General features: G+C 39.0%; 1 protein-coding gene across 2 annotated transcripts in view; it reads right to left on the bottom strand.

Moving 5' to 3' along the window:
* Window positions 1–2012: 2012 nt before the first annotated feature.
* The window catches only part of ZMYM6 (zinc finger MYM-type containing 6), a 43296-nt gene continuing 17890 nt past the window's right edge, over window positions 2013–27418 (bottom strand). For both annotated transcript variants that reach the window (XM_036257121.1, XM_036257122.1), the window contains 7 exons: window positions 27232–27382; window positions 25406–25578; window positions 22942–23089; window positions 21589–21729; window positions 21090–21127; window positions 6403–6547; window positions 2013–3876 (listed from right to left, as the gene is read on the bottom strand). In XM_036257121.1, the coding sequence (XP_036113014.1) occupies window positions 2045–3876; window positions 6403–6547; window positions 21090–21127; window positions 21589–21729; window positions 22942–23089; window positions 25406–25578; window positions 27232–27382 (2628 nt within the window). In that variant the 3' untranslated portion in view covers window positions 2013–2044. The remainder of the gene's footprint in view (window positions 3877–6402; window positions 6548–21089; window positions 21128–21588; window positions 21730–22941; window positions 23090–25405; window positions 25579–27231; window positions 27383–27418) is intronic.

The following is a 27418-nucleotide window of genomic DNA, read 5'->3' as shown; positions in this document are numbered from 1 at the left end:
TGAGGGATGTAATTCCACGCCAATGAAAATCATTCTCCTGCCCTGGCTGGTTTGGCTCAGCGGTTAGAGCGCCGGCCTGCGGTCCGGAGAGACCTGGATTTGATTCCCACTAAGGGCATGTACCTCGGTTGCAGTTTGTCCCCGGCCCTGGTTGGGTTGTGCGGGTGGCAGCCACTCGATGTATCCCTTTCACTTTGATGTTTCCCTCTCTCTTTATCTGAACAAAAAAAAATGAAAAAATGTCCTCGGGTGAGGATAAAAAAAAATAAAATCAGTAACAAAAAAATTTTTTAAAAAAATCATTCTCCTGCCTGGCTGGTTTTGCTCAGTGATTAGAGCGTTGGCCTGCCTGCGGACCCGAGAGGCCCAGGTTCAGTTCCCATTAAGGGCACGTACCTCAGTTGTGGTTTGTCCCCGGCCCTGGTTGGGGTCGTGTGGGTGGCAGCCAGTCAATGTGTCTCTCTCACATCGATGTTTCTCTCTCTCTCTCGTCCTCCCTCTCTCCCTCCCACTCCAACTGAGGATAAATGCAAAAATGTCCTTGGGTTTGAGGATTAAAAAAAAAATCATTCTGTGAGAGTCTTAGAAAATTCCTTTTCTCAAAATATCACAAAAACCCCACTCCCACTAGTGACAGAGGAATTCAACCCACTCAATTCTCTGGCAACGTTAGGCTCCAGGCCCAGAAAAGCAGCAAGGCCAGGAGGGGCAACACCTTGGCTGACATCAGCACCAGCTGCATGACTAAAGAGCCTCTGCCCTGGCACCAACCAGTCAGTGGAGACCACAACCTTGAGAAGACACACTTCGAAAAGCTGATGAATAGTCCATTGAGATCCTCCCCTGAGACCTCCAGAAAAAAGCTCTAAAAACCAAAGACCCAGCTCACGCTCGTTCCTCCTGCCCCCACTCCTGTGCTTTCCCCGCTCCTCTCCTTCCCCCATGCGTGTTTTCTTTGCCTTTCTTTCTCCTAAGCTCCAAGGGCCCTTCTTTTGCCTCTGTAACTTGCTTCCTGAGTTCACACAGCTTAGCTGAGTCACTTCTTCTACCCCTGTGACTTTCTAAATAAATTTTCACTTGTATTTGAGTTCCTTGGCTCTGAATTCCTTTCTTAGACGAACTCAAGAACCAAAGTCTAACATCTAACATTCACCATTAACAGCAAGACAGTCTTTCACAGAACAAAACTCTATAGGCCACTCCTGGCCCCTCTAATCTTGATCTGGAAATCTGTCTAGACCTTGTGGGACAAACTAGGCCAAATTCGGTCAGCTGTTTTTTTGTTTTTTTTTACTCCCTCCTCCTCCCCCAGCTAACAATATTTTGTTTGTTTCCATTTTTTAATGATAAAAATTTTAAAGGCAGCTTTCATGACACAGGAAAATTATATGAATTCATATTTCAATGTTCGTAAATAAAGTTTTATTGAAACACAGCCACACTATTTATCTGTGTATTGTTACAGTTCCTTTTGTGTGGCAACCACAAAACTGAGTACTGTAGTTGTCACCTATGGCCCACAAAGCCTAAAATATTATCTGGCCCTTTATGAAAAATGTTTGCCAAACCCTGGTCTAGTGGGCCAGAGAGGCCCCCTATAGGGGTCTCAAACTCTCCTGCTGCTTTCATTTCCTGTTAGCCAAGCTGCTTAGATCTTTTTTTTCTACCTTCCCACAACCTGCTGTAGTAGGAGACAGGCTGGCTGAAGACTAACATGTCCCACATGCTTCTAAAGGCCAAGCAGTTTCAACATCCAGGTGTGCTATATAATACATTATAAACTGGACTTTTCATTACCTAAATCTTTGTCACTAATTCAAATCAGTCAATAAAATAGCTAAATTCTCTACCATGGACTCTTAAAATTATATATGATTATGTATAAATGTGTAATGATTAAATTCCTCAACAAAAAAGAGAAAAATTATTAAAACATTTAATCACTGAAAACACATAACCACATTAGGAAATTATATTTTAGGATACTTATCCCATACAAAATTTAACACGAAATTATAGAATTTGATAAACAATATTCTTTACACTATTCTTTCTCCTTTACTAATTTTTCTATCCTTGGAATTAAAGATGTGACTGCAAGTCTTAGGGCAGGGCCAGAAACCAACAGATTTCTTTGTTTTGACTCAGTCAAAGCTGAAAATGTAGCATCACACAAATAAATAGATGAAAAAGGCAATAAAATTTTCATTGCCTTTTCATGGAGTTCTGGGTAACTTGTCTTTGCTTTTATCCAAAACTGAGTTACAGACATTGATTTAAATACTGATTGTAATCCTAAATCTGAGGATAACTGTGCTAGCTTTTCTTCTTCAAAGTCCTTGAGATTACTATTTTGGTGATTCATAAAAGGATTAATTATCCACAAATTTCCTGAACGAAAGTCTTCCTCTGGTGGGTAACAGTCATTGAACATTTGAGAAAGTCCTTCCAGGTGCTCAAAAACAATGCTTGCAGTGCTTCTCATATTTAAGCTTGAGGAGTTTGAGAATTCAGAAAATGAAGGGAACATGTCATAATCATTCTCCTGTGTGCGCTTCAACCACATTTTTAACTTTTCCTTAAATACATCCATTTTATTATATAAATTGAAGAGTGTAGTCATCGTTCCTTGGAGACTTAAATTTAGTTCATTTATAAGTGAAAAAATATCTGATAAATAGGCCAGCCTTGCAACCCATTCCTCATCAAGAAAATACTTGGCCAAATCTGAATGCTTTTGATTTAAAAAAATTTCAATTTCATGTCGTAATTCAAATAATCTTGTTAAAATTCTCCCTCTTGATATCCACCGTACTTCAGCAGGAAGTGGTAAATTCACATGCTCAGACCCCATCTCTTCACACAAAATTGTTAACATACGTGACTTCAATGCATTGCTCTTTATAAAACTTAAAATTTGTGCTGACTGCAAAAGAATTTCATGTAAGCGTGGAGACAACTTTTCTGCTGCTAAATGTTCACGGTGAATAACACAATGTGTAAATGCCAGTGTATTCATGGCAACTTCTTGAATTTTTGCCCTTAAACCAGAATACCTGCCAGTCATGCTTGCAGCCCCATCTGTACAGAGACCAACACAATGTTTCCAATTCAGAGATTTACTATGAATATATTTATTTATTAGCTCAAATATTTCAAAACCAGTTATTTGAGAAGGCATTTCAATACAACATAATAACTCTTCTTTTATATCACTACAATCATTATCAATGAAACGAATATAGCACAAAAGAAGGGTGATATTTGAGATTTCAGAAGACTCATCTATTTGAAGGGCAAACCATTTTGACTCTCTGACTTTTTGAATCAGTTGATCTTCAACATCTGCAGACAGTTCATCAATCCTGTGTCCAATTGTATTATTAGAAAGAGGAATGGTTTTCATTTTGTCTCCAGCACTTGAACCCAAAACTTCTGAACACATTTCTACTAAATATGGTTTAATTAACTCTTCAGCAATGGAGAATGGCTTCTTGCTGGCAGCAATTTGGAAAGCAATTAAATAAGAAGCTTTCACAAGTGACTTTTCAACAAGTAAACATTTTTTAAAAGAACTGTTTTGACATTCCATTTCAAGAGATTTTTGTTCAAAAAAATCTACTGGTTTATTTTCTAATTCTGAATGTTTTGTTTTTAAATGATGAGAAAGATTTGCTGGCTTCATGTTTTCAGGAGTTAAGATTTCTCCACAAATGACACATTGTGGCCTTGGTGAACTTTCTTTTGATCCCGGATAGATAATAAAACCAACTTTTAAATATTCTGCATCATAAGTCTGGAAAAAGCCTATTTTTTTTTTCTTTGCAGGTGGAGAATCAAGTTCCACATCACTTTTCCCATTAGGCACAGGTAAATCTGAATGAAATATTTGAATCTCTGTTATTTTCAAGAATAAGCTATGTTATTTATGTTTTCTCCTACACATTTAAATTTTATACTTTTTTACTATTTATCAAAGTAATATACACTTAAGTTTAAATACAAACCATAATATTTCCATGATGCCATTGAAAATAGAATTTCTCCTTTGTCCAAAGCTTAGTCATTGACCAAAGTAAAACTGTAAGTGGTGGTACATGAACTAGCAATGCTATATATTCAATAGAATTACTGGAATTAGGGCTGAAGTCCACAGAATATATCATATTAAAAATCAATTATGCCCTGGCCGGTTTGGCTCAGCGGTTAGAGCGTCAGCCTGTGGTCCAGAGAGACTCGGGTTCAGTTCCCGCTAAGGGCACGTACCTCGGTTGCAGTTTGTCCCCGGCCCTGGTCGGGTCGTGTGGGTGGCAACCACTCATTGTGTCCCTTTCATGTCGATGTTTCTGTCTTTCTCTCTCTCCTTCCCATTCTATCTGAACAAAAAAAATGGGAAAATGTCCTCGGGTGAGGATAAAAAAAAAAAAAAATCAATTACTTTGCCCAGCCGGTGTGGCTCAGTGGTTGAGCATCAAACCATGCACCAAGAGATCACCAGTTTGATTCCCGGTCAGGGCACATGCCCAGGTTGTGGGCCTGATCCCCAGTGAGGGGCATGTAGGAGGCAGCCAGTCGATGTTCGATATTCTCTCTCATCGATGTTTCTATCTGTTTCTCCCTCTCTCTCTAAAATCATTAAAGAAGAGAAAAGAAAAAAAAGAATACATTACCTCACTTTTTAAAAGTTCGGGAAAAAAAAGAAAACAAATGTTGCAAAAAGTGAACATTTGGTGAATCTAGATGAAGGGTCTATTGGTGTTTGTTGTGCTATATTTTCAATCTTTCTGGATTTAAAAATTTTTCCAAATTAAAGTTGGGGGGGTTAATTATTCATTTTAATACCAGTGTTAGTGAGGGTGCAGAGAAATAGACGCTCTCAAAATACTGATGGTTGGAGCATAAACTGATGTAACTTTTCAGAAGGGCAATTTTGCAACATATATACAAAATCTAGATAGCTTTTGAATCTGTTATTCCGCTACTTAGAATTTATCCTAAGGATAAAATTAAACAAGTGTCCTAAGATCCACTTACACAGCTTAACTCAACATTGTTTATAATATTCAAAAACTAATCTAATTGTCTAATCTTAGGGAATGGGTATGTTATAAATACTGGAATCTATGCACATTTATTAAGAATCTCAATGCAGCCCTGGCTGGTTTGGCTCAGTGGTTGGAGCGTCGGCCTGCGGTACAGAGAGACCCGGGTTTGGTTCCCGCTAGGGGCACGTACCTCGGTTGCAGTTTGTCCCCGGCCCTGGTTGGTCGTGTGGGTGGCAGCCACTCGATGTGTCCCTTTACATCGATGTTTCTCTCTCTCTCTCTCTCTCTCTCTCTCTCTCTCCCTCCCGCTCTATCTGAACAAAAAATGGAAAAATGTCCTCGGGTGAGGATAAAAAAAAAAAAATCTCAATGCAGCCCTGGCCAGTTTGGCTCAGCGGTTAGAACGTCGGCCTGCGGTCCAGAGAGACCCGGGTTCGGTTCCCGCTAAGGGCATGTACCTCGGTTGCAGTTTGTCCCCGGCCCTGGTTGGTCATGCGGGTGGCAGCCACTCGATGTGTCCCTTTCATGTCAACGTTTCTCTTTCTCTCTCTCTCTCCCTCTCCCTTCCTCTCACTCTAAAATCAATAAAGAAAAAAATGTATTAAATCAGTCCTGGTCAGTGTGGTTCAGTTGGTTGAGCATTGTCCCGTGCACCAAGAGGTTCCAGTTCAGTTCCTGGTTGGGCACATACCCAGGTTGCGGCTCAATCCCCAGTACTGGTTGTGAGGGAGACAACCAATCGATGTCTAGTTCTCACACTGATGCTTCTCTTTCTCTCTCTCCCACTTCTTCTCAAAAAAAAATATTAATAAAAAAATTTTTTTAATGCTTTGGGCAGAGCTATGGAAGTAATTGAAAATATAAGGGTAGTGGGATTAAAAACTATAACATGGACTGGAGCAACAGTTTACAGCCTTTTCAAGTATCAAGAATTCAAATAATTTTCCTGATACCAGCACCTCAGACACATAGTTACACCTTTAGTAACTGACAAACCAACTCATAGTGTTTAAGAAAAAAAGAAATAAGGTCAAGTCACTAGTGCTTTTTAAAAATTTTGCATTTAGTAATTATAATAGCTTAGCTATACATTTGAAAAACAGCGGTGCACACATGTAGATGTTTGTCTACTCTACACATCATGCTTTGTGCACCTATGGATTCAATTTAGTAATTATTAGTGTAAATTACAATAATTATAAGAGGAATAAATTAGATATTTAAAGTATATGATCCAAGAATCAAATGTCTTCACATTTAAGAAATTGTCAATTACTTTTATTTCCTTTCTTAAAAAAAAAAAAAAAAAAAAACAGAACACAAACTTTCTACCTGTGTAAAGCACAAGGACACATACCTGTCTGGCATTCCTTGTGTTGTATATGTGGTTTACAAGAGATGGCCTTGGTCTGTGTGACAGGCTTGCACAATAATGCTTTGTTCTTCAAAAGCCTGGAAGACTGGGAAGAAAGAAGTTTCATGGCATCTGCCTGTATATTCCCCTAGTTAAAAACAAATTCAGAAACCAGAGAGATTGTTTTAGTTTCTTATCTCTGACAGTAATTGTTATCAATTGAAAGGTGGCACGTATCAAAAGAAATATAATTCCTCTGAAAGAATGATTGCAATAAAGAAGTCACTATGGAAAATATACCCCAATTCCTAATGCATCTAATCAGTATTAGTTCAATTTAGTGATTTTTTAAAATACTCTGCCTATTAAGTACAATCAAAACAATGAAAATGATCTTTGCTGATTAGGACAACTGACTACTCAGAAAAATTAGATACAACCTCACACCATATGCAAAAATATTTTCCATATCAACAACCTCAACATGAAAAATATTAGCTTCAAAATATTAACTTTCAAATGACTAGAACAAGAAGCAAGTGTTCTTAAATAAAACATGAGTTAAAAAAAAAAAAGCAAAAAAAAATTGACACATTTAACTACTTTGAATTTTTCTGCAAACAAGGTTCTTTATAAAACAAAGTTGAGCTCTGGCCAGTGTGGCTCAGTTGGTTGGAACGTCATCCTGTACACTGAAAAGTCAAGAGTACAATTCCTGGTCAGGCACATACCCAGGTTGCAGGGTCCATCCCAGGTCAGGGTGCATGTGAGAGACAACCGATCACTGTTTCTCTCTCTCTCTCCCTCTAAAATCAATAAAAACACATCTTTGGGCAAGGATTAAAAAAAAAAACAAAGTTGAAAGACAAGCAACAGAGTGGGAGAATGTATTTAAAACATGTTTCTTCATTCAGTTAATATTTACTGAATGATTACTACAAGCTAGACACTGTTCAAAGCCCTGGGGATACAGTAGAAAACAAGACAAAGTCCTGTTCTCATGGGCCTTACATTCTAGAGGGAGTACAGGAGATAAACAAGTAAAACAAATATATGATGTATAATTTTAGGTAATAAGTGCTATGAAAGAAATAAAGCAGGGTAGTGGAGAGTGATGGTGTGGAGAAACGGTAATTTGAGCAGAGACCTTCTGAATATTCAAAAGAGCAAAGCTGCCTGGCCAGTGTTGCTCAGTGGTTTGAGTATCATCCAATGGACTGAGAGGTCCTGGTTCAATTCCCCGTGAGGGCACACGCCCAGGTTTTGTGCTAGATCCCCAGTGGTGGGTGTGCAGAAGACAGTTAATGGATATGTCTCTCTCACATTGATGTTTCTCTCTCTCCCTTCCTCTCTAAGAAAAATAAATAAATAAAAACATATTTTTTTTAAAAAGAGCAAGCCATGCAAAGGCCTGAAGTCAGAGAATACCAGGCAGAGGGAATGTAGGTGCAAAAGCTGTGAAGTGAGAAAGAGCTTGGCCTGCTTTTGTAAATATCAACAAGAACAAGACTGAAATAAGTAAGCAGGGGCTAGAATGATACATTTGGAGAGGTAGACAGAAGCCAAATTGCATAGGATCTGGAAGGTCTGAGTTTAAAAAAAAATTAGGACTGTGTTTTTTTGGTGGTTGTTGTTTTTTTAATCCTTACCCAAGGATAATTTTCCATTTATCTTCAGATAGAGAGAGAGGGAAAAAGAGAGGGAGGGAAGAAAGGAGAGAGGGGGTAAGGGGGGGGGGGAGGAGAGAGAGAGAGAGAGAGAGAGAGAGAGAGAGAAAAACATCAATGTGAGAGAGACACATTAAGTGGTTGCCTCCCACATGACCCCGACCAGGGCCTGGGACCCTGGCAACTAAGGTACGTGCCCTTGACTGGAATAGAACCTGCAATTCTTTGGTTTTTAGGCCGACACTCTAACCACACCGGCCAGGACAGGACTGTGTTTTAAGTGTGATGAAAAGCCAAAGCCAATGGAGGTTATAATTAAATTGGCTTTTAAAACAGATAATAGATGCAATAATTTTGAGTTATGTAAAAATTCAAAAGATATAAAATTGTATACATAAAAAGTAAGTTTTCTATGCCTGTCTGCCATGTATCCAAGCTCTACCTTGAACACAACCAATCTTTATAATTTCTTATACATTCTTCCAGAGATGGTCTGTATCAGTGATATTCAACCTGTGTACTGCAAAAATTTTTTAAACTGACCCTTTTCCTTAGATTGTTGAATAAAAAAGTGACAACAGCCAACACACTAGCTGTCCACTGTGAATGAATCAAAAGTACATCTTTTTTTTTTTTTGTCTGATTGGCAAAAAAATATATTTTTGTGTGCGGTACAGAATTTTAGTAGTTTATGTGTGCCATGAGATGAGAAAAGTTAAAAATCACTGGTCTATGTAATTAAATAAGTTGCTTCTGACAAAAATGGTCATATTATTAGTAAGGTTCTGCACCTTGCATTGTCATTTAGCAAGCTATCTTGGAACGATATTTACATGACTTCGTATAAGCTGCATTCTAATGGTTTTATCTACTGAATATACCTCAGGGAATTGGAAGTGTCGCCGCTGCTGAACATTTAAAAATATGTTTTGTTTTGTTTTTTATCCTCACCCGAGGACATTTTTCCATTTTTTGTTCAGATAGAGTGGGAGGGAGAGAGAGAGAGAGAGAAATATCAACGTGAAAAGGACACATCGAGTGGTTGCCACCCACGCGACCCAACCAGGGCCAGGGACAAACTGCAACTGAGGTATGTGCCCTTAGCAGGAACCAAACCCAGGTCTCTCTGGACCGCAGGCCAACGCTCTAACCGCTGAGCCAAATCAAGCCAGGGCTACATTTTAAATTTTAACAGGTTTCATCTACATTGCTCTCTGTAGCAGTTTTACCAACTGCTACTGGCAATATGTAAAAATGCCTTACCAGTATTTATCCATCATATTTTTCTTTGCCAATCAGATAAAACTATAGTTCTAACTGGCATTTCTCTAATTTTGAAGTTGAATATCTTTGCATATTTCTAAGAACTATTTATTTCCTAGTCTATAATCATACTTCTGTCCATTCTCCCAATAGAAAATGGATCTTTTTAATGATTCATAAAGCTCTTTATATGTAAAAAGAAAAAAAGAAAAAGCCCTGGCCAGTTTGGCTCAGGGTTAGAGCATCAGCCTGCGGTCCAGAGAGACCCGGGTTCGCTTCCCACTAAGGGCACGTACCTCGGTTGCAGTTTGTCCCCAGCCCTGGTTGGATCATGAGGGTGGCAGCCACTCAATGTGTCCCTTTCACATCGATGTTACTCTCTCTTCCTCTCTACCCCTCCCGCTCTATCTGAATAAAAAAAGAAAAAGAAAAAAAAACTAGACTTTAATGATATAAATTGCAACCTTTTCATTTGTCTTTGAAATGTAGTTGAATATATCTAACAAATGTTTTATGGTTTCTGGGTTTTGTGGAATATTTAGACTTTCCCCGCTTCTGCATTAAAATTATTTCCTATATATGTTCCTAGTACTTTTAGTATTTTTTTTACATTTCAGTCTTTTCTCCATCTGGTCTTCATTTGGTTTAATTTGTGAGGTAGAAATCCGAATGTACTTTTTTCCATGTCAACTCAGTTGTCACAATACTATTTATTGAATGATCTAGATTTCTTCTACTGATCTAAAATGCCAATTTTATTATTTCTACATTCCCATATATATTTGGATCTACTTCTGGAATTCCTTTCTCTTGAGTTTGTCCATCTATTCACAGCTTCAGCATCAGTTAACTACACAGAGCTTTATAACACTTGCAGTTTTCCTATAACTTTGGAAAATAGCTCTTCCCTCTTCATTTTTTTGTTCAGAATTTCATTGAAGGTGTTTAAGTAATAGAGTCACACTATCTAATTTGTTTTAATAAGATCAGCCTAGCTGGTGTGGCTCACTGGTTGAGCATCGACCCATGCACCAAGAGTTCACCGGTTCGATTCCCGGTCAGGGCACATGCCCCAGTTGTGGGCCTGATCCCCAGTGGGGGACGTGCAGGAGGTGGCCAATCGATGTTCTTTCCCATCAATATTTCTATCTATCTCACTCTCTCTTTTCCTCTCTCTCTAAAGTCAATAAAGAGAAAAATATTATTAAAAAGATCATTCTGAAGAAAGTATGAAGAAAGAAACTGCAAAGGACAAATAAGGAAGAAGCAAGACAGATGGGAGGTCATTACAAAAATCCACAAGATGATGGTGGCTCAAACTAAGGAAGTAGCAACTAAGGAACACTGGAAAGGAAGTCTGGAATATAATGGTCCTATTTTAAACATATTGATTAAAAAAGCTATTAATCATCTAAGTGTAATTAATCATCTAAAGTAGGTACCTACAGTTGAATACATAAAGCTGGAACTCACAAGTCAGGGCAAAATAAATAAAACTGGGAATCAGCTACAATATAGGTGGTGTTTAAAACCACAGGCCTGTATGAGTTACCTAGGAAGCAATGCAGATTGAGAAAAGGGACAAGAATGATAACCTGGGAGTTGGAGAAGGTATTTATTTCAAGAAGGAAGGAAAGATTAACTGTGTCATGTTACTGAAAAGATGAGGAGAATGAGAACTGAAAATTGACCATTGGATTGGCAAAATAAAAACTGATAGTGACCTTGATGAGCAGTTTCAGTGAAGTGGTGCAGACAAAAGCCTGAACAGAGTGAACTAAGGAAAGATAACATTAAAAAATGGGGGCAGAAAGTAGAGGCCACCTTTAGAGGAGTTTTTCCAAAATGGAGAAAAGAGAAATGGTAAAGTGGCTAGGGGGCCGTGGTGTGAAAGAAGGATTTTATTTCAAGAAGGATTATTGCATGTTTTTGTGTTGATTAAAATGATGAGTAGAGCCCTGGCTGGTTAGAGCGTCAGCCCATGGACCGAGGAGTCATAGGTTCAATTCCCAGTCAAGGGCATGTACCTGCATTGCAGGTTTGATCCTCGGCCCAAGTCAGGGTTATGCAGAAGGCAGCCAATCAATGTGTCTCTCACGTCAATGTTTCTCTTTCTCTCTCACCCTCCCTCCTTTCCACTCTATCTTAAAAAAAATTAATGGAAAAATATCCTAGGTGAGGATTAACACAAAAAAAGGGGGGGGGGAGAAAAAGGGGGAAATCCAGAATATATAAAGAAATTCTATAAATCAATTAAGACACAATTCAATACAAAAATGGAAAAAACTTAAAAACAGAAAATTCAAATGTTCAAAAACAAATGAAAGCAAACTCACAAGTAATTAGAGACATGCAAAAGAAGACAACAAGCCCTGGCCACTTTGGCTCAGCGGTTAGAGCTTCAGCCTGCAGACCATAGAGTCGCAGGTTCGATTCTGGTCAAGGGCATGTACCTTGGTTGCACTTCGATCCAGACCCTGGTCAGGGTTGTGTAGGAGGCAACTAGTCAATGTGTCTCTCTCACATCGATATTTCTTTCTCTCATTCTCTCTCTCCCCATCCCTGCCTCCCACCCTCTCATGTTTTCTGAAAATCAATGGAAAAATATCCTCAGGTGAGGATTTTAAAAAAGAGAGCACTGGCAGGTTTGGCTCAGAGGTTGGAGCATCAGCCCATGGACCAGAGAGTCCCAGGTTCAGTTCCTGCTAAGGGCACATACCTCAGTTGCAGTTTGTCCCCGGCTCCGGTTGGGGTTGTGTGGGTGGCAACCACTGGATGTGTCTCTCTCACATCGATCTTTCTCTCTCTCTTCCTCCCTCTCTCCCTCCCGCTCTATCTGAGGATAAATGCAAAAATGTCCTCGGGTGAGGATAAAATAAATAAATAAATACATAAATAAATACATAAATAAATAAAGAAAATAAAGAAGACAACAGCCCTGGCCGGTTTGGCTCAGCGGTTGGAGCGTCGGCCTGCGGTCCGGAGAGACCCGGGTTCGGTTCCCGCTAAGGGCACGTACTTCGGTTGCAGTTTGTCCCCGGCCCTGGTTGGTCGTGCGGGTGGCAGCCACTCGATGTGTCCCTTCACGTCGATGTTTCTCTCTCTCTCTCTCCCTTCCTCTCTCTCCCTCCCACTCTATCTGTACAAAAAATGGAAAAATATCCTCGGGTGAGGATAAAAAAAAAAAAAAGAAGACAACAAAAAGATATTACTAAACAGATTGGCAAAAAAAATCTGACAACATTAAATGATAGTGAGGCTGAGGGAAATGAGCATAATCATAAACTGCTGGTGGAAATAAAAACTGGAGTGGTCTCTCTGTGGGGCAATTTAAAAACTAAAAATGCAAATATGCTGACCCCGAAATTCCACTCTTCCACATCTACACTAGACAAACACCTGCACACATGCACAAGGAGTCATCTATAAGAATGTTCATGTAGCCCTGGCCGGTTTGGCTCAGCGGTTAGAGCATCGGCCTGCGGTCCGGAGAGACCCGGGTTCGGTTCTCACTAAGGGCATGTGCCTCGGTTGCAGTTTGTCCTCGGCCCTGGTTGGTTGTGCGGGTGGCGACCACTCGATGTGTCCCTTTCACGTCGATGTTTCTCTCTCTCTCTGTTCCTCTCTCTCCCTCCCACTCTACCTGAACAAAAAATGGAAAAATGTCCTCGAGTGAGGATGATAAAAAAAAAAAAAAGAATGTTCATGTAGCTAAGACTTTTAATGGTGAAAAAATGAAAGTAACCTAACATTCATCAATAGGTCAACTGACAAATAAAATGTAGTACCTACAATATAATACTATATAGCAGTCCAAAGGAATGTGCCAAATCTATTAGGTATCACATGGATATTTAAAAAAAACAATATTGTCCAGCTGGTGTGGTTCGACCCATGCAACAAGAGGTCGCCGGTTCGATTCCCAGTCAGGACACATGCTCAGGCTGTGGGCCAAATCCCCAGTGGAGGGCATGCAGTAAGCAGCCAGTCAATGTTCTCTTTCATCGATGTTTCTATGAGAAACATCTCTCCATCTCCATTCCTCTCTCTCTATAAAAAAAAATCAATAAAGAAAAAAAATTTTTTTAATAAAATAACAATATTAAATATTTTCCATGGATTTCTATGAAAGATTAAAAATGGTCTGAAAGGATACATACCAAATTCCTAATAGCAGTTATATCTAGGCATATAAAAAGTTATATTTTTTTAAAAAAAAAGAAAATATAAAGGTAGGAGGAAAAGAGCAAATAAGACAAATCTAACAATGATTAATTCTGTGTGGTGGGAACACAGAAGAGCAGGAGCTGGTAACATATGGCTCTGGGCCAAGCCCAGCCCACCACCTGTTTTTATAACTAAAGTTTTATCGGAACACAGCCTCTTACTATGCTGCAATGGCAGAGGTGAAGAGTTGAAACAGAAACTGTATGGCCTGCGAAGTTTAAAATACAGTATTTACTATCTAGACCTTTATACAAAAAGTTTGCTGACCTTTGCAGATTTTCTTCTTTGTACGTTCCTGTATCTTACTGTTCCCCCAAATTTGTAACTTACTGTTCCCCCAAATTTAAGACCATTTAAATAACTCGAAGGAAATTCACTCATTTCCCAGAGGAACAAAGAAAAAATTCTAAAACTGTAATTTAAAAAAAATAAAATAGAGTACTATACTATTATACTTTTTTTTTTTTATCCTCACTTGAGGATATTTTTCTATTTATCTTCAGATAGGGCAGGAGGGAGGGCGAGAGGAAGTGAGAGAGAAACGTTGAAGCAAGAGAGAAACATCCATCTGTTGCCTCCCACATGACCCCAACTGGGGCGGGGGATGAACCGCAACCGAAGTACATATCCTTAGCCAGGATCAAACCCGGGACTCTTTGATCTGCGGGCCGAAGCTCTAAGCGCTGAGCCAAACTGGCCAGGGCTACACTATTATACTTTTTTAGACCAAACTAATTCTACAACAAAGTGGTTTATTAATCATGTGGTTTTAAAATATAATTTAATGTGCAGTATTACAATCTATAACTAACTATAAAGTTAACTTAATGACAGTTCTAATGCAGTATACTGCCTAAAAGTAATTAAATAGAAGTTATCATTATCATCCTCCGACAACACAAATAATAGGAGAATTAGGAGGTATCAAATTAGGCCAAGTTATCTCTCTACATTATGGTGAAGGGTGGTCTGATTCCCTGAAAGACTTCTGCTAAAGAATGAATCTAATGTGGCTTATATTTTCTTTCATTGTGGGTTTCTTTTTTTTTTTTTTTTTATCATGGTGACATTGGTTAATAAAATTATATAGGTTTCAGGTATACAATTCTATAATACATCAACTGTATATATTGTGTTGTGTGTTCACCACCCCAAGTCAAGTCTCCTTCCATGTCAAGTCTCCTTCCATCACCATGTATCCCTATGGTCTCAATATGCAGACACACTGTCCATCAGGGAACAGCAATCCACATTGGATCATATTCTTCAAAAATAGCAACTGTTGCTGAAATATGGTCAAAAGTCTATGTCAGTCACTTTACTGTTTTGGTTGATGTACTAAAGGCCCAGGCTAATTACTAGGACACTCTTCCTGCTACCTTTGTTTTTCTTTCTTTTGTTGTTGTTGTTGCTTCCCAAGACAGAAAACAAATGTTTTGACACATATAATTAGCCATTTGGTACTTTGAGAAGTCACAAAGTACTAACCCCTGTTCCCTTACATAATAAAGCTGAAAGAAATAGCTTGTGAAGAATTTGAAAAATGACATCTAGATGTTCTGGATAAGACCAATTAAATATTTACGAATTCTAAATTCTTTAATTCTAAAAGTAGAGAAACCCTATTGTTAGATTTCAACAATTAAATAGAAATTAAAACTAAGCAAGAGGGCCACCATCCTGAACAACACAGTAACTATTAGGACCAGGAAGTTCATGAACAAGAGATTATTTCATTGGAAATAAAAGGTCATTGATGTCCTTTTTACCCTGGGAAGGCAACAGTACCTAAGACAAAAATTGGGGAAAAACTAAACAAAATGTATAACCCACACCAGACGTTATCTTTGCGTTTGGATTCAGAACCCATTCTGGTGGTGGCAAAGACAAGTGGCTTTCGCGTGATTTACGATTCCTTGGATTATGCGAAGAAAAATGAACCCACAGACTTGTTAAGACATGGCCAATGTGAGAAGACCTCAAGAAAACAGAGGAAGGAATGCAAGAACAGAATGAAATAGTCAGGGGAACCGCAAAGACCAATGCTGGTGCTGGCAGAAGTGAGTTGGGGATTGGACAACAGGAATCGAGTCTTCAGTGACTTTATCTGTGGTGACTGAAGATTTTTCATGAGAGGATTAATAAACTAAGAACTTTAAACAAAAAAACTGTAAGCAAGCTAAAGAGAACCTCATTACCCTGTGCTGTTCTGAAACAGGCGTGGTGCATTTGTAAGAATGATCCAAGCTCATTTCCCCAAATGCTACCCACAGTCTTGGGATGCCTTAAGGCTTGAAAAAGAGTTCTTTCTTGACTCTCACTGTAGTAATGTGTAAAATGAGGGTGACAGCCAAAGGGCCCCAAACCAGATCCTCTTTCAACAGCTCCTCCCATGGGCAATCTGTCAGTGTCCTGGAATCACAGAAGTCAAAGATGCAGCCCTGAAATTCCTTACGAAAGGAGCTGTTATAAATTTTTCTGAACTTGCTAAAGGTCCCTTTGAAAGACAACTTGGGCCCTAGCCGGTTTGGCTCAGTGGTGAGAGCATCAGCCTACGGACCAGAGAGGCCCGGGTTCGATTCCCAATAAGGTCACATACCTTGGTTGCAGTTTGTCCCCGGCCCTGGTTGGGGTTGTGTGGGTGGTGACCAGTCGATGTGTCTCTCTCACTTCAATGTTTCTCTCTCTCTCTTCATCTCTCTCCCCCTCCCGCTCTATTTGAGGATAAATGCAAAAAAAAAAGGATAAAAAAAATTAAAAAAAAAAAAAAAAGATAACTTGGAATAGAGCATGTCCACGTGACAATGGGTATCGATGGAACCCTTCTCTAAGTTTGGCTCCCAGTGGCTCCTTGGCAGGGAGCTAGATGGGTGTCGAACAGGATGGCATCTCCAGCTCCTGGAATGTTTTCTCCTTCATATACTCTTCTTCTAAGCTTCTGGAGAAACAAAATGAGCAAGAATTCTGGGATATGCCTTCCTCTGTCACCTCCAGATCTCTGGAGGTGTTTTGGGAGCTCACTGTAGAGTTGAGGGAATAATCCCTCAGGAAGCCCCAGCTGCTCCTCCCAACTGCAATGCGTCACTGCTGCTGCTGCTGCTGCCTATGGAGGGGTAGACAGAAGACTTGGGACCAGTCCAACAGCTGGCATAGTCACACTCAGAACTACTGTACAAATGAGCTGGTACATGACACAGTCCACGGGGAAGGCAGAAAGCTCTGGAACTGCTGAGAGTTTCAGAAACATGGGTTCCTCCTAAGAGAAACTGACTGTGGAGACCTCATCCACATCGGACCAGCCACTTCCTAAAGAGGTGTGTTCCATCACCACCTCCCTTTCTTAAGGCTTTTGGCTTTCTAAATGAGAGTCAGAGTCATCCAACAACTCTAAGGGTGGAGGGCGCGTCAATAACTATCCTTTGGTCAGCAAGCGGCTCCTCACTGGGTTTCTCTTGAGGGTCTATAACCACTCTGTCACAGAAGCTGCTCCTCTCCAGCACAGCCTTTCTTCCTCTTTCACTCTGATGGCCGGGGCTGACTCTCCCTCTTTCTGGAGGGCAGACATGGTGGCACTCCCAACTGGTCCTTCTCCACGGTCGGTCGGGGTGCTGTCCTGTGTTTGGTTTTGCTGTAGTGGCAGTCTCTCCCTTCCTTTTTTGGTATCGACTGTCCCAGGGTGCCCAGGATAGCCTTCAGGTAGATCATTATAGAGCCTTGGTCTCAAAGTCTATCTCTCTTCCTTTTCTTTTTCATTTTTAAAATGTTTTAAGTTATAAATTTATAGAAGTGAGATTGGTTAAAAAAATCATACAGGTTTTCTCTTTCTTTTTTAATCCTCACCCAAGGATATTTTTCCATTTATCTTTAGACAGAGAGTGGGAGGTAGGGAGAGAGAGACACACACATTGATTGGTTGCCTCCCGCACGACCCCAACCAGTGCCAGGGACCGAACAGCAACCCAGGTTCATGCCCTTGACCGGAATTGAACTCAAGACTCTTTGGTCCACAGGTCGATGCTCTAACTGCTGAGCCAAACTGGCCAGGGCAAAACCATATAGGTTTTGAGTGTACATTTCTATAATACATGTTCTGTACATTGTATTGTGTGTCCAGCCTCTTCTTTTTCTGAACCTTGTTTGGTTCCTCAATTTTATCATTCATTTTTTTAAATCCTCACCAGAGGACATTTTCCCATTTATCTTCAGTCAGAGAGGGAGGGAGGGGGAAAGAGAGAGAAACATCGATGTGAGAGAGACACACTGACCAGCTGCCTCCCACACCAGGACCGGTAACCTAAGTACCTGCCCTTCACCGGCAACTCTCCAGTCCACTGGTTGACGCTCTAACCACTGAGCAAACAGGCTAGGGCCAATTTTATCATTTTGACCTTCAACTTCAGCTGCAAACTCATAGTTAATGGAATTACAAGAATTATATTCGGAATTAACCTTAAGGCTACAGATTTCCCCCTCTAGAGGAGCCATTTCTTCTAGAGAGGGGTTAGCAGGGTGCAGAAGGGATGCCCCTGACAAGAGAAACACCCCTGTGCTCCAAATCAGGCAGCCTTTGGAGGTAGCCCATCCACACCTGGGCCAGAGGAATGGGAGGAGAAAGAAGAGGAGGAATTTTGGCAGCGGGATGAGCCTTGGTGTGCAGGCCACATTGTCCTCCTCCTGGGCTTTCTCCTCCTGGGCTCTCAGGTGCTTGGGGCGCTGGCCACTGAAGGGTGCACATCACTGGTCTCCTGGAGGCAGCTGTACTTGTGGAAACACCCTACCGAAGTGCTGCTCTAGTGGTAGTGGCCTTGAGCTGCTCCGATGCCATGGACACCTTTTCCCCTTCTTTCCACTGCCCATTACAGTTCTCTCCATTTCAGAGATGCCAGAGCGTTTCAACCGTTTGCGATTCCAAAGCACTTCAGAGAAGTCAAAACGCTGCAAGATTTTCTAAAGGCTTTGGTTCAGTTTCCAAACACACAATATGTTTCTGCGATTATCAAACACTTCAGTTTGCACAACGGTACATCGGAGATGCCAAAGGTTTCCAGGACTACAGGAGCTTTGTCTATACATGGTGGCAGGACCAGCAGCTCTTGGGAGGGCGCGCAGCCTTTGTCCAAGAGGCCGAGAGGCCTGGATCACCTATAGCGGGAACAGAGCAGGGCTGGACCTGACGGCGGGCACACAGCCCTCCCTGCTCCACAGCTGCCCTCAGGAGCGCTACCTTGGAACCCTGGCCCACCCTGCCCACCCTCTGTCCCTGCACCTTTGGCCCCAGACCTCCAGCCCCAGCTGCTGCCAGCTGGCCACCTGCCCCCATCCTGCAGCCTCCACCCTCTGAGAGAGAGAGAGATGGAATCCACCAGGACCTTTGTTTTTCTAATTCTAGCAAGTCTTCCTTTATTAATTCATGGGGAACAACCCAAGCAAAATTTCAACATCCCCTCCATCAATCTTGCACAAATTTACCTTCTTTATCACTTTCACAGATTCTTTATTAGCAGGGGTTATGTTGTCTTCCAAGTTAAAGCCTCTTTAAATTAAGGTAAAGCTGAAATGTCTTGACAGCTAAGGAGTTAGCAGATATAGCTTGCCTGCTCATGTTTACATTCTTACTACCTTGGCGGGCTTTAAAATTGGAAAGCCAGTTATGACTTGTAAACCTTTCTGCCTCACTGTCACCTTTCAAATCATCAAAAATAAGTCATGCCTTAGCACAGATGGTAAGAGCTCATTATGTCAGCACTGATCTTACAGCGGTGTGGCCAGGATTTTATCCATTTATTCCATTATCCTTGCCTGGTTATAAGATAATTTTGTGAACTAAAGGGTGTATTTGCTTTAATGATGCTTTTGGGTTTTTTGAGCATTATCTCTAATATTCTATAGGATACATTCTCCTAAATTAAGAGAATGAGATATTGCAGCAGTAATCTGGCCTTCTTCACAGAGTTTTGTAACATTTAACTTCTGTTCCAAATTTACTAAATTCTGGACACATTTTTTTAGCACTACTAGCACCACCACTTAACGAATCTGAATGACACTGCTATTTGATATAAAAAATTATTTTTAACTGTATCAAGAGCAAATGTTAAGAGAGCAGCATAAGAGTCACCAAAACATTAACCTAAGATCTAAGACATTAGGTTCATGTGATATTGGTGAAGAATGATGGGAATTTTGTTTTCCTGCTAGTGATGATGATACAGGACCATAATGATATCATTACAATCCTCTCAGACTGTCAGATTTGAAATTACGCATTTCTTCAAACTTTTTTTTAATTTTGGGAAATTTTACAAAATTTCAAATTTGAGACCTAAAGTAGGAATTTAAATATTTTTACTTTGCAATGTTTTCAGCCTGACATAATTCAAAGATACATAAAATGACACTATATTAAACTTTTTCAAAAGACTTTCTAGTCTAAAAGAAAATTACTTGAATGCAGTAAAAGAGAAAAATAAGCATCCAAATGGAATTAACAAGTATTTAAAGAAATTAAGGAACCAGACACAAATAATCAAATAAATCAGGAATGCATTCTTAGTAATAATGTAATTTTAAGATCTGAAAACAGCCCTGGCCAGTTTGGTTCAGCAGTTAGAGTGTCAGCCCACAGACCAGAGAGTCCAGGGTTCGGTTCCCTCTAAGGGCACGTACCTCAGATGTAGTGTGTACCCAGCCCCAATTAGGGTCGTGTGGGTGGCAACCAGTCGATGTGTCTCTCTCATGTCAATGTTTCTCTCTCTCTCTTCCTCCCTCTCTATCTGAAGATAGATGTAAAAATGTCCTCGGGTGAGGATAAAAAAAAAAAAAAGATTTGAAAACAAAAATTAATGCATAATACATTACTCCAATTTTTGTTGCTGTTGTTGTTGTTAAACCTCACCAGAGGATATTTTTCCACTGATTTATTTAGATAGAGTGGTAGGGCCCTGGCCAGTTTGGCTCTGTGGTTAGGGCCTCAGCCCGTGGACCAGAGAGTCCCAGGTTCGGTTCCTGCTAAGGGCACATATCTCGGTTGCGGTCTGTCCCCAGCCCTGGTTGGGGTTGAGTGGGTGGCAGACACTCGATGTGTCTCTCTCTCATCAATGTTTCTCTCTCTCTCTTCCTCCCTCTCTCCCTCCCACTCTATCTGAAGATAAATGAAAAAAAAAAAAAAAAGTCCTTGGGCGAGGATGAAAAAAAAAGAGTGGTAGGGAGAGGTGGAGGGAGAGAGGGGTAGAGGTAGAGAAACATCAATGTGAGAGAGCCACATCAGTTGGTTGCCTCCCACACAACCCCAGCTGGGGCTGGGGATCGGACCTGCAACCCAGATATATGCCCTTGACCTGGAATCAAATCCATGACCCTTCGGTCCTTGATCTGATACTCTAAGCACTAAGCCAAACTGGTCAGGGCAATTATGACTCCATTTTTTAAAATACTAAGCTGCAAATAGAAATGTACTCAAATATATATTAGAAGACTATATCCAACATGAAAATAAAGTGGCATTATCAAGCAAATATTAACAATACAACTTACATTTTCAATTATCTTTGCTGCCTCTTTAGTAACTGCACCTGTTACAATGAAAACATACATTATTATCCCCAGAATATACAGAAGTAAACACAAAAACCAAGAAGTTACTTTCCTCTCACTAGGGTGATCTACAGTCTAGTCCATAATTTCTCAAAAATGGTCTAAGAGAACTTGGCCTCAGTATCACCTAGGGTCCTTGGTAAAGGTAAGGATTCTGGGGCTGCAATCCCACCCGACTGTATTAGAATTTCTGGTGTAAGAGGCAGCTATATGAAAACCATTTGGGTTCTTTAAAAAATAAACTATACATGCCACTTCCTTTCCTCTCCACTTCTCTCCAAGACAGAGGAGCATGTTTCATATAAATGTAAATATTAAATAGAGAAACAACTATAACAAAAATTAATGAAAAAAATGTAAATATTACCAATAATAGCTATTCACACTAGACAATACTCACTTCCACAATCTAAACAAATATCTTTAAACCAAGTCATACCTTTTAAAACACTGTTAGTGTTCCCTGTGGGCTGGGCAGGAGATACTTTTGCTAATGACACCACATTGGTTATAATTGGTGTTGTATTTGTCCTTGCAGAAGGGAGCGCCATTGAAGCAGCTGGTGCCTTAGAAATATTTACTGATTAAAATAAAAAGGTAAGACCTAGTATAAACAAAAGTGTCACACACAACAACTAGATTTTCAAGATACAATGCAAATATCTAACTCTATAATGTTGGGTTGGGTGATTCTGGTCAGATTAGTGTTCACTAGGATTTAAAGAGAGACTGAGTCTCTAAAATTATAAATTTGAAATGATATTTAACAGGTAAAAATATAGGTATTAATTTCAGGGTTGGCTGGGCTATTCTATTAATGAGTATTAAAACTCCTACACCTATGTTGCTTCAAATAAAAATTTAACATGACAATTTTTACACAGAAGTTGGTGACGTAGCTGTACATCCACATAGGAACACTTGTTTTGTTAACCCACATCATAGAATGAAAATTCTACCACCCACCTGGCGAATCTCAGGGAATGGATGATAACACAAAAGATTATCACAAGGCATATCTGGATTAGGGTGATGATTAATAAAACTGCAAAGGTAGACAAGAGCTACACAGTAAAGAGTCCAAAGCACATGGACTCTGTCAATTCAACAGCATTCCAGGCTTTGATCAGAGAATATAATACCAAATGTTTTTCATCTAAGTCAGTGAAGTCCTATCCTACTTCAGGGAACTACTTTAAAAACATGCCACGTATCTATCTATTCATCTGGAGATTCTGACCACATTAGCTGTCCTACTTGCAAAATTATTTTATTCTTAGCCAAGAAAAACTTCGCTACCCATGAAGATCTGGTCTACTTTATTTTTTGATATAATTAATGTGTTGTTCTTTTTTCCTTGGCTACAAGCAAGCTCAGGATCAAATCTTATGCCAATCACAACTATATTAATATATTTATATCCTCTCCCTTTGTTTGCCCCAATTTCCTATTTTAATTTCTAGTTTATTAACTGAATAGCATAGATCCCTCAGTGTAAGTTATTTATGTACAGATAAATTCAATCAAAGCAATCAAATCTAATTTTCCTATAAAGTCAGTGCTTCTACATTTATTATTCTTGGTGTGTTTGATTATGATAGCAAAAAGTATCAGGATTAATTTTCCCTCAAGGGTAATCTTTAAGGATTCTTACAGGAAAATTTAAGGAAAGTCAGGCTATCTGAATCTAGTGAAACATTGTTTTTATTATAATATTTACAACTGTGTACACTAACACAGTTGTATATCCTAGCACAAACATAAAAATCCCACTAGCCAAGTTTAATTTTACCTTTTCTTTGTGAAACAGGGTCACTTGCAATTTGCTGTTGACAAAACGCCAAGACACAAAACAGATTACAGAAGTGTTTGATGTTTCCTCGCCATTTTATGGACTCACTTAGCTTACCCTGTCGTTTACAAGCATCACACTTGGCCATCTGAGAAAAAAATTAAGACAGGATAGGCTTAAAACAATAATATAATGAAAAGATAACATTATAAAACCAGAAGGCACTATGAAAACATGATATGAGAGTCAGCTGAAATCACAAAAATGTAAGATTTCTACCTTAAAATATTGTGGTTATTCTCCAATGATACATCCAATAAGGAGATCATATCCAAAATTTATAAAGAACTCAACACCAAAAAAACAAACAATCCAATCAAAACATGGGTAGAGAACCTAAGTAGATATTTCTCCAAGGAGGGGACACAGATGGTCAATAGCCATATAAGACACTCAATGTCACTAATCATCAGAGAAATGAAAATTAAAACCACAATGAGATAATCACCTCACACATGCCAGAATGGCTATTATCAATCAATCAACAAACAATAAGTGCTGGCAAGGATGCGGAGAAAAGGCAACCTTCATGCACTGTTGGTGGGAATGAAGACTGATGCAGACACTATGGAAAACAGTACAGAGGTTCCTCAAAATATTAAAAATAGAACTGCCTTATCAGTGATTCCACGTCTGGACATTCATCCAAAGAAAAGCAAAATACTAACTTGAAAGAATATATGCACCCCTATGTTTACTGGAGCATTGTTTACAATAGCCAAGATATGGCAGCAATCCAAGAACCCATCAATAGATGAGTGGACAAAAAAGCTGTAGTATATATATATAACGGAACATTACTCAGCCATAAAAAAAGAATAAAATCTTACCATTTGCGACAGCATGGATGGACCTAGAGAGTATTATGCTAAGTGAAATAAGTTAGTCAGAGAAAGACAAATACCATATGATTTCCCTTATATATGGAATCCAAAGACAGAATAAACAAACAAATTGAAACAGACACACAGAGAGAACAGACCAATGGCAGCGAGAAAGGAGGGGGATTGGGGGAAAGGGTGAAAAAGGCAAAGAGATTAAGAAGTACAAAATGGTAGTTACAAAATAGTTATGGGGATATAAAGTACAGCATAGGGAATATAATCAATAATATTATAATAACTATGTACAGTGCCAGGTGGGTACTTGAAATATTAGGGGAACACTATGTAAAGTAGATAATTGTCTAACCACTCTGCTGTACATCTGAAACTAATACAAAATAATATTAAATGTAAACTGCAATTGAAAAATAAAAAATATATATTGTGGTTAAAAATATATATTCTTAATTGTTTCATATAGATACCTTCAACAAGATAATATAAAAGTTGATCTCCTGTTTTCAAAATTACCAGTGAAGGAATCTAAAGACAGATTCTATTTTTAAAAGGTTAAGAGGCAGCATATTACAGTAGAAAGAATATAGGCTTTGGAGAATCAAGACTGATTCATTCAACAAATAACTAATGAGGTATCCTTTGTCTTGAGCACCAAGATAGGTCCAGGTCATATAATTATGAAAAAGACAGTCCGGCTAGTGTGGCTCAGTGGTTGAGCGTCGACCCATGCACCAAGAGGTCACCGGTTGATTCCTTGTCATGACACATGCCCAGGTTGTGGGCCTGAATCCCCAGTGGGAGCATGCAGGAGGCAGCCAGTCAATATTCTCTCATCGATGTTTCTCTCTCTCCCTCTCACTTCCTGTCTTTCTAAAATCAATAAAGGAAAAAAAAAAAAGACAAACCTCCCCTCAAGATTATATTTTGAGGGGTAAGGAGACAAGCAAATAGGTGATTTCACTGGAATATTATAGGTACTAGCTAGCTGTCATCTACCAGCTTACTTTTTTTCCTTGTTTATAAACTAGCAATAATATACCTACCTCTTGGGATTTTAGTGAGGATTAAATAAAATAACACTTATGAAGCATAGGACATGTATTAGCAGTTCAATTAATTGCAGCTTTCATTGTTAACCTTTCTAAAGTAATTTTATTTAAAGGAGGTGGGTGAGGTCAGTCATAGTCATTTGATCTATGAAATGAGAACAAGGTTTGACTTCAATTCCTCAGAGTAACCTTCTGTATGAGAGAGGCTTAAGGCAACTTAACTATGTAAAGTTCTAACTTGAAAAAACTACAAAGTTATAACTAAGGTCAATGTGATTTATAAGAAAGCAAAATTTAAAAAGAATATATCCTCAAATTAACAAAGTCTCCAGATATTCTATACTCTTTACCCCAAACATTTCAAGTTTATAATCAATTGATTTTGCTTTAGGAGCCCATAGTTTATTTTACCCAGTTCTAAACACAAAATTTTATTCACATAATCTGAATATATTTTAAACAAAAAAAAAATTTTTACAAACTTCAGAAAGCCAAAGAGTATATTATATTTACCTGATAAAACAGAACTGTAAATTTGGACATGCAGTCTTCACAACAAAACTCTTCTAACTTGCCCTCCAATCTGTTTTCTACCAAATTAGGGGATGTCTGGGAACAATAACTGCACATCCTACAGTAGTTTCCCCATCGTTCTCCAAAATCACGGGCAGAGAGGTATTTGCAAACTAAGAACCAGAAAGGATAAAAGAAAGAAACATCAAATTTACATTAATTTGAAGGAGGAAAAGTGAGTCTTACAGCTTTAGACGCCAACTTTAAGTTAACTTCTAAATACTGAACACAATTATGTCTCTAGGTTAAAGGTTAGTCTTTATATTCACAAAACAAACTTGTATCACCTTTTACATATACTCTAAATGTTAGTCATCTATATTCAGAAACATCAGAGGTATACAAGTTTCTTAACGTAAGAAACCATAATTGCTTAGGTACCCTCTTCACAAATGGGTGCAAGAACAAAAAGATTTCTGAAGTCATAGCTAAACTTATGAAGAGATTTTCTGTACTCTATACTAATACCATCGATCTAATTATAGTTCAGAATTTTTTCTTTACTGAGATTATAACATTTAAAAAGACAGACTTTTGCCCTGGCCAGTTTGGCTCAGCAGTTAGAGTGTCAGTCTGCAGACCAAAGGGTTGCATGTTTAATTCCTGGTCCTAGCAGGAGGCAACCAATCGATGTCTCTCTCTCACATCAATGTTTCTTTCTCTCTTTCTTTCTCTCCCCCTCCCTCCCTCCTTCCAACCCTTTCTAAAATAAAAATAAAAAATTTTAATCAATGGAAAAATATCCTCAAGTGAGGATTAACAAAAAAATAAATCCCCCTGGCCAGTTTGGCTTAGCAGTTAGAACACAGGTTCAATTCCGGTCAAGGGCACATATCTCGGTTTCAGTTCAATCCCCAGCCCTGGTCGGTCATGTGGGAGGCACCAGTTGATGTATCTCTCTCACACTGATGTTTCTTTCTCTCTGGCTCTCCTTCTCCCTCCCTCCCCCCACTATCTGAAAATAAATAGAAAAATATTCTAGGGTGAGAGTTTAAAAATAAATAGTCTGGCCGATGTGGCTCAGTGGTTGAGTGTCGACCCATGCACCAAGAGGTTGCCGGCTCAATTCCCAGTCAGGACACATGCCCAGGTTGTGGTCCCAATCCCTAGTGGGGAGCATGCAGAAGGCAGCCAATCGGTATTCTCTCTCATCCATGTTCCTATCTCTCTCTCCCTCTCACTTCCTCTCTCTCTAAAATCAATAAAGGAAAAAAATAAATGAGTAAATAAATTTTAAAAAAAGATAAACTTTTGTTAACTGATGTCTCAACAGAAACTTTGCAGGCCAGCAGGGAGTGGCAAGAAGTATTCAGAGTGATGAAAATCAAGGATTTACAACCAACATAACTCTACCCTGCAAAGTTATCATTTAGAATCAAAGGACAGATACAGAGCTTCCCAGACAAGAAAAAGCTAAAGGAGTTTATCACCACCAAACCAGTATTACATGAAATGTTAAAGGGTATTCTTTAAGAAGAAGAAAAATAAAAGATTAAAAATATGAACAATAAAATGGCAATAAATACATATCTATCAACAATTGAATCTAAAAATGAAAATAAATGAAAAGCAGAACATAAAAAAATAAAAATTAAAAAACAGACTTTAAAATGAGTTAAATGTAAACTCAATTAAAAAGCTTCAAATTATACCTGATAAAACAAAAATTACTTGAAAATTGATTGTAAATTTATAGCCCACCTCATAATAAATACCTCATAACAATCACATGCTCTGTGTTGATAAAACTGAACTTTTTTCTTTACCTTCACTACAGAATGGCTTATCAACCCCTGAGAATCGTACAGTCTCCTTTATAATTTTCTGTAGTTTACAGTAGTCACACATTGCTATAACTTTATTTTTCTTTTTGTAGTCATCAGAGCAAGTCTTGCCACAAAACAGAAACATTTTACCCTGCAGAGAAAGAACAGTCATTAAAACCTAATTAAG

This window comes from Molossus molossus, unplaced genomic scaffold (genome assembly GCF_014108415.1).
Source record: "Molossus molossus isolate mMolMol1 unplaced genomic scaffold, mMolMol1.p scaffold_m16_p_12, whole genome shotgun sequence".
NCBI lineage: Eukaryota > Metazoa > Chordata > Mammalia > Chiroptera > Molossidae > Molossus > Molossus molossus.
The sequence above is the reverse complement of the archived record's forward strand: the minus strand, read 5'-3'. Positions and strand labels throughout refer to the sequence as shown.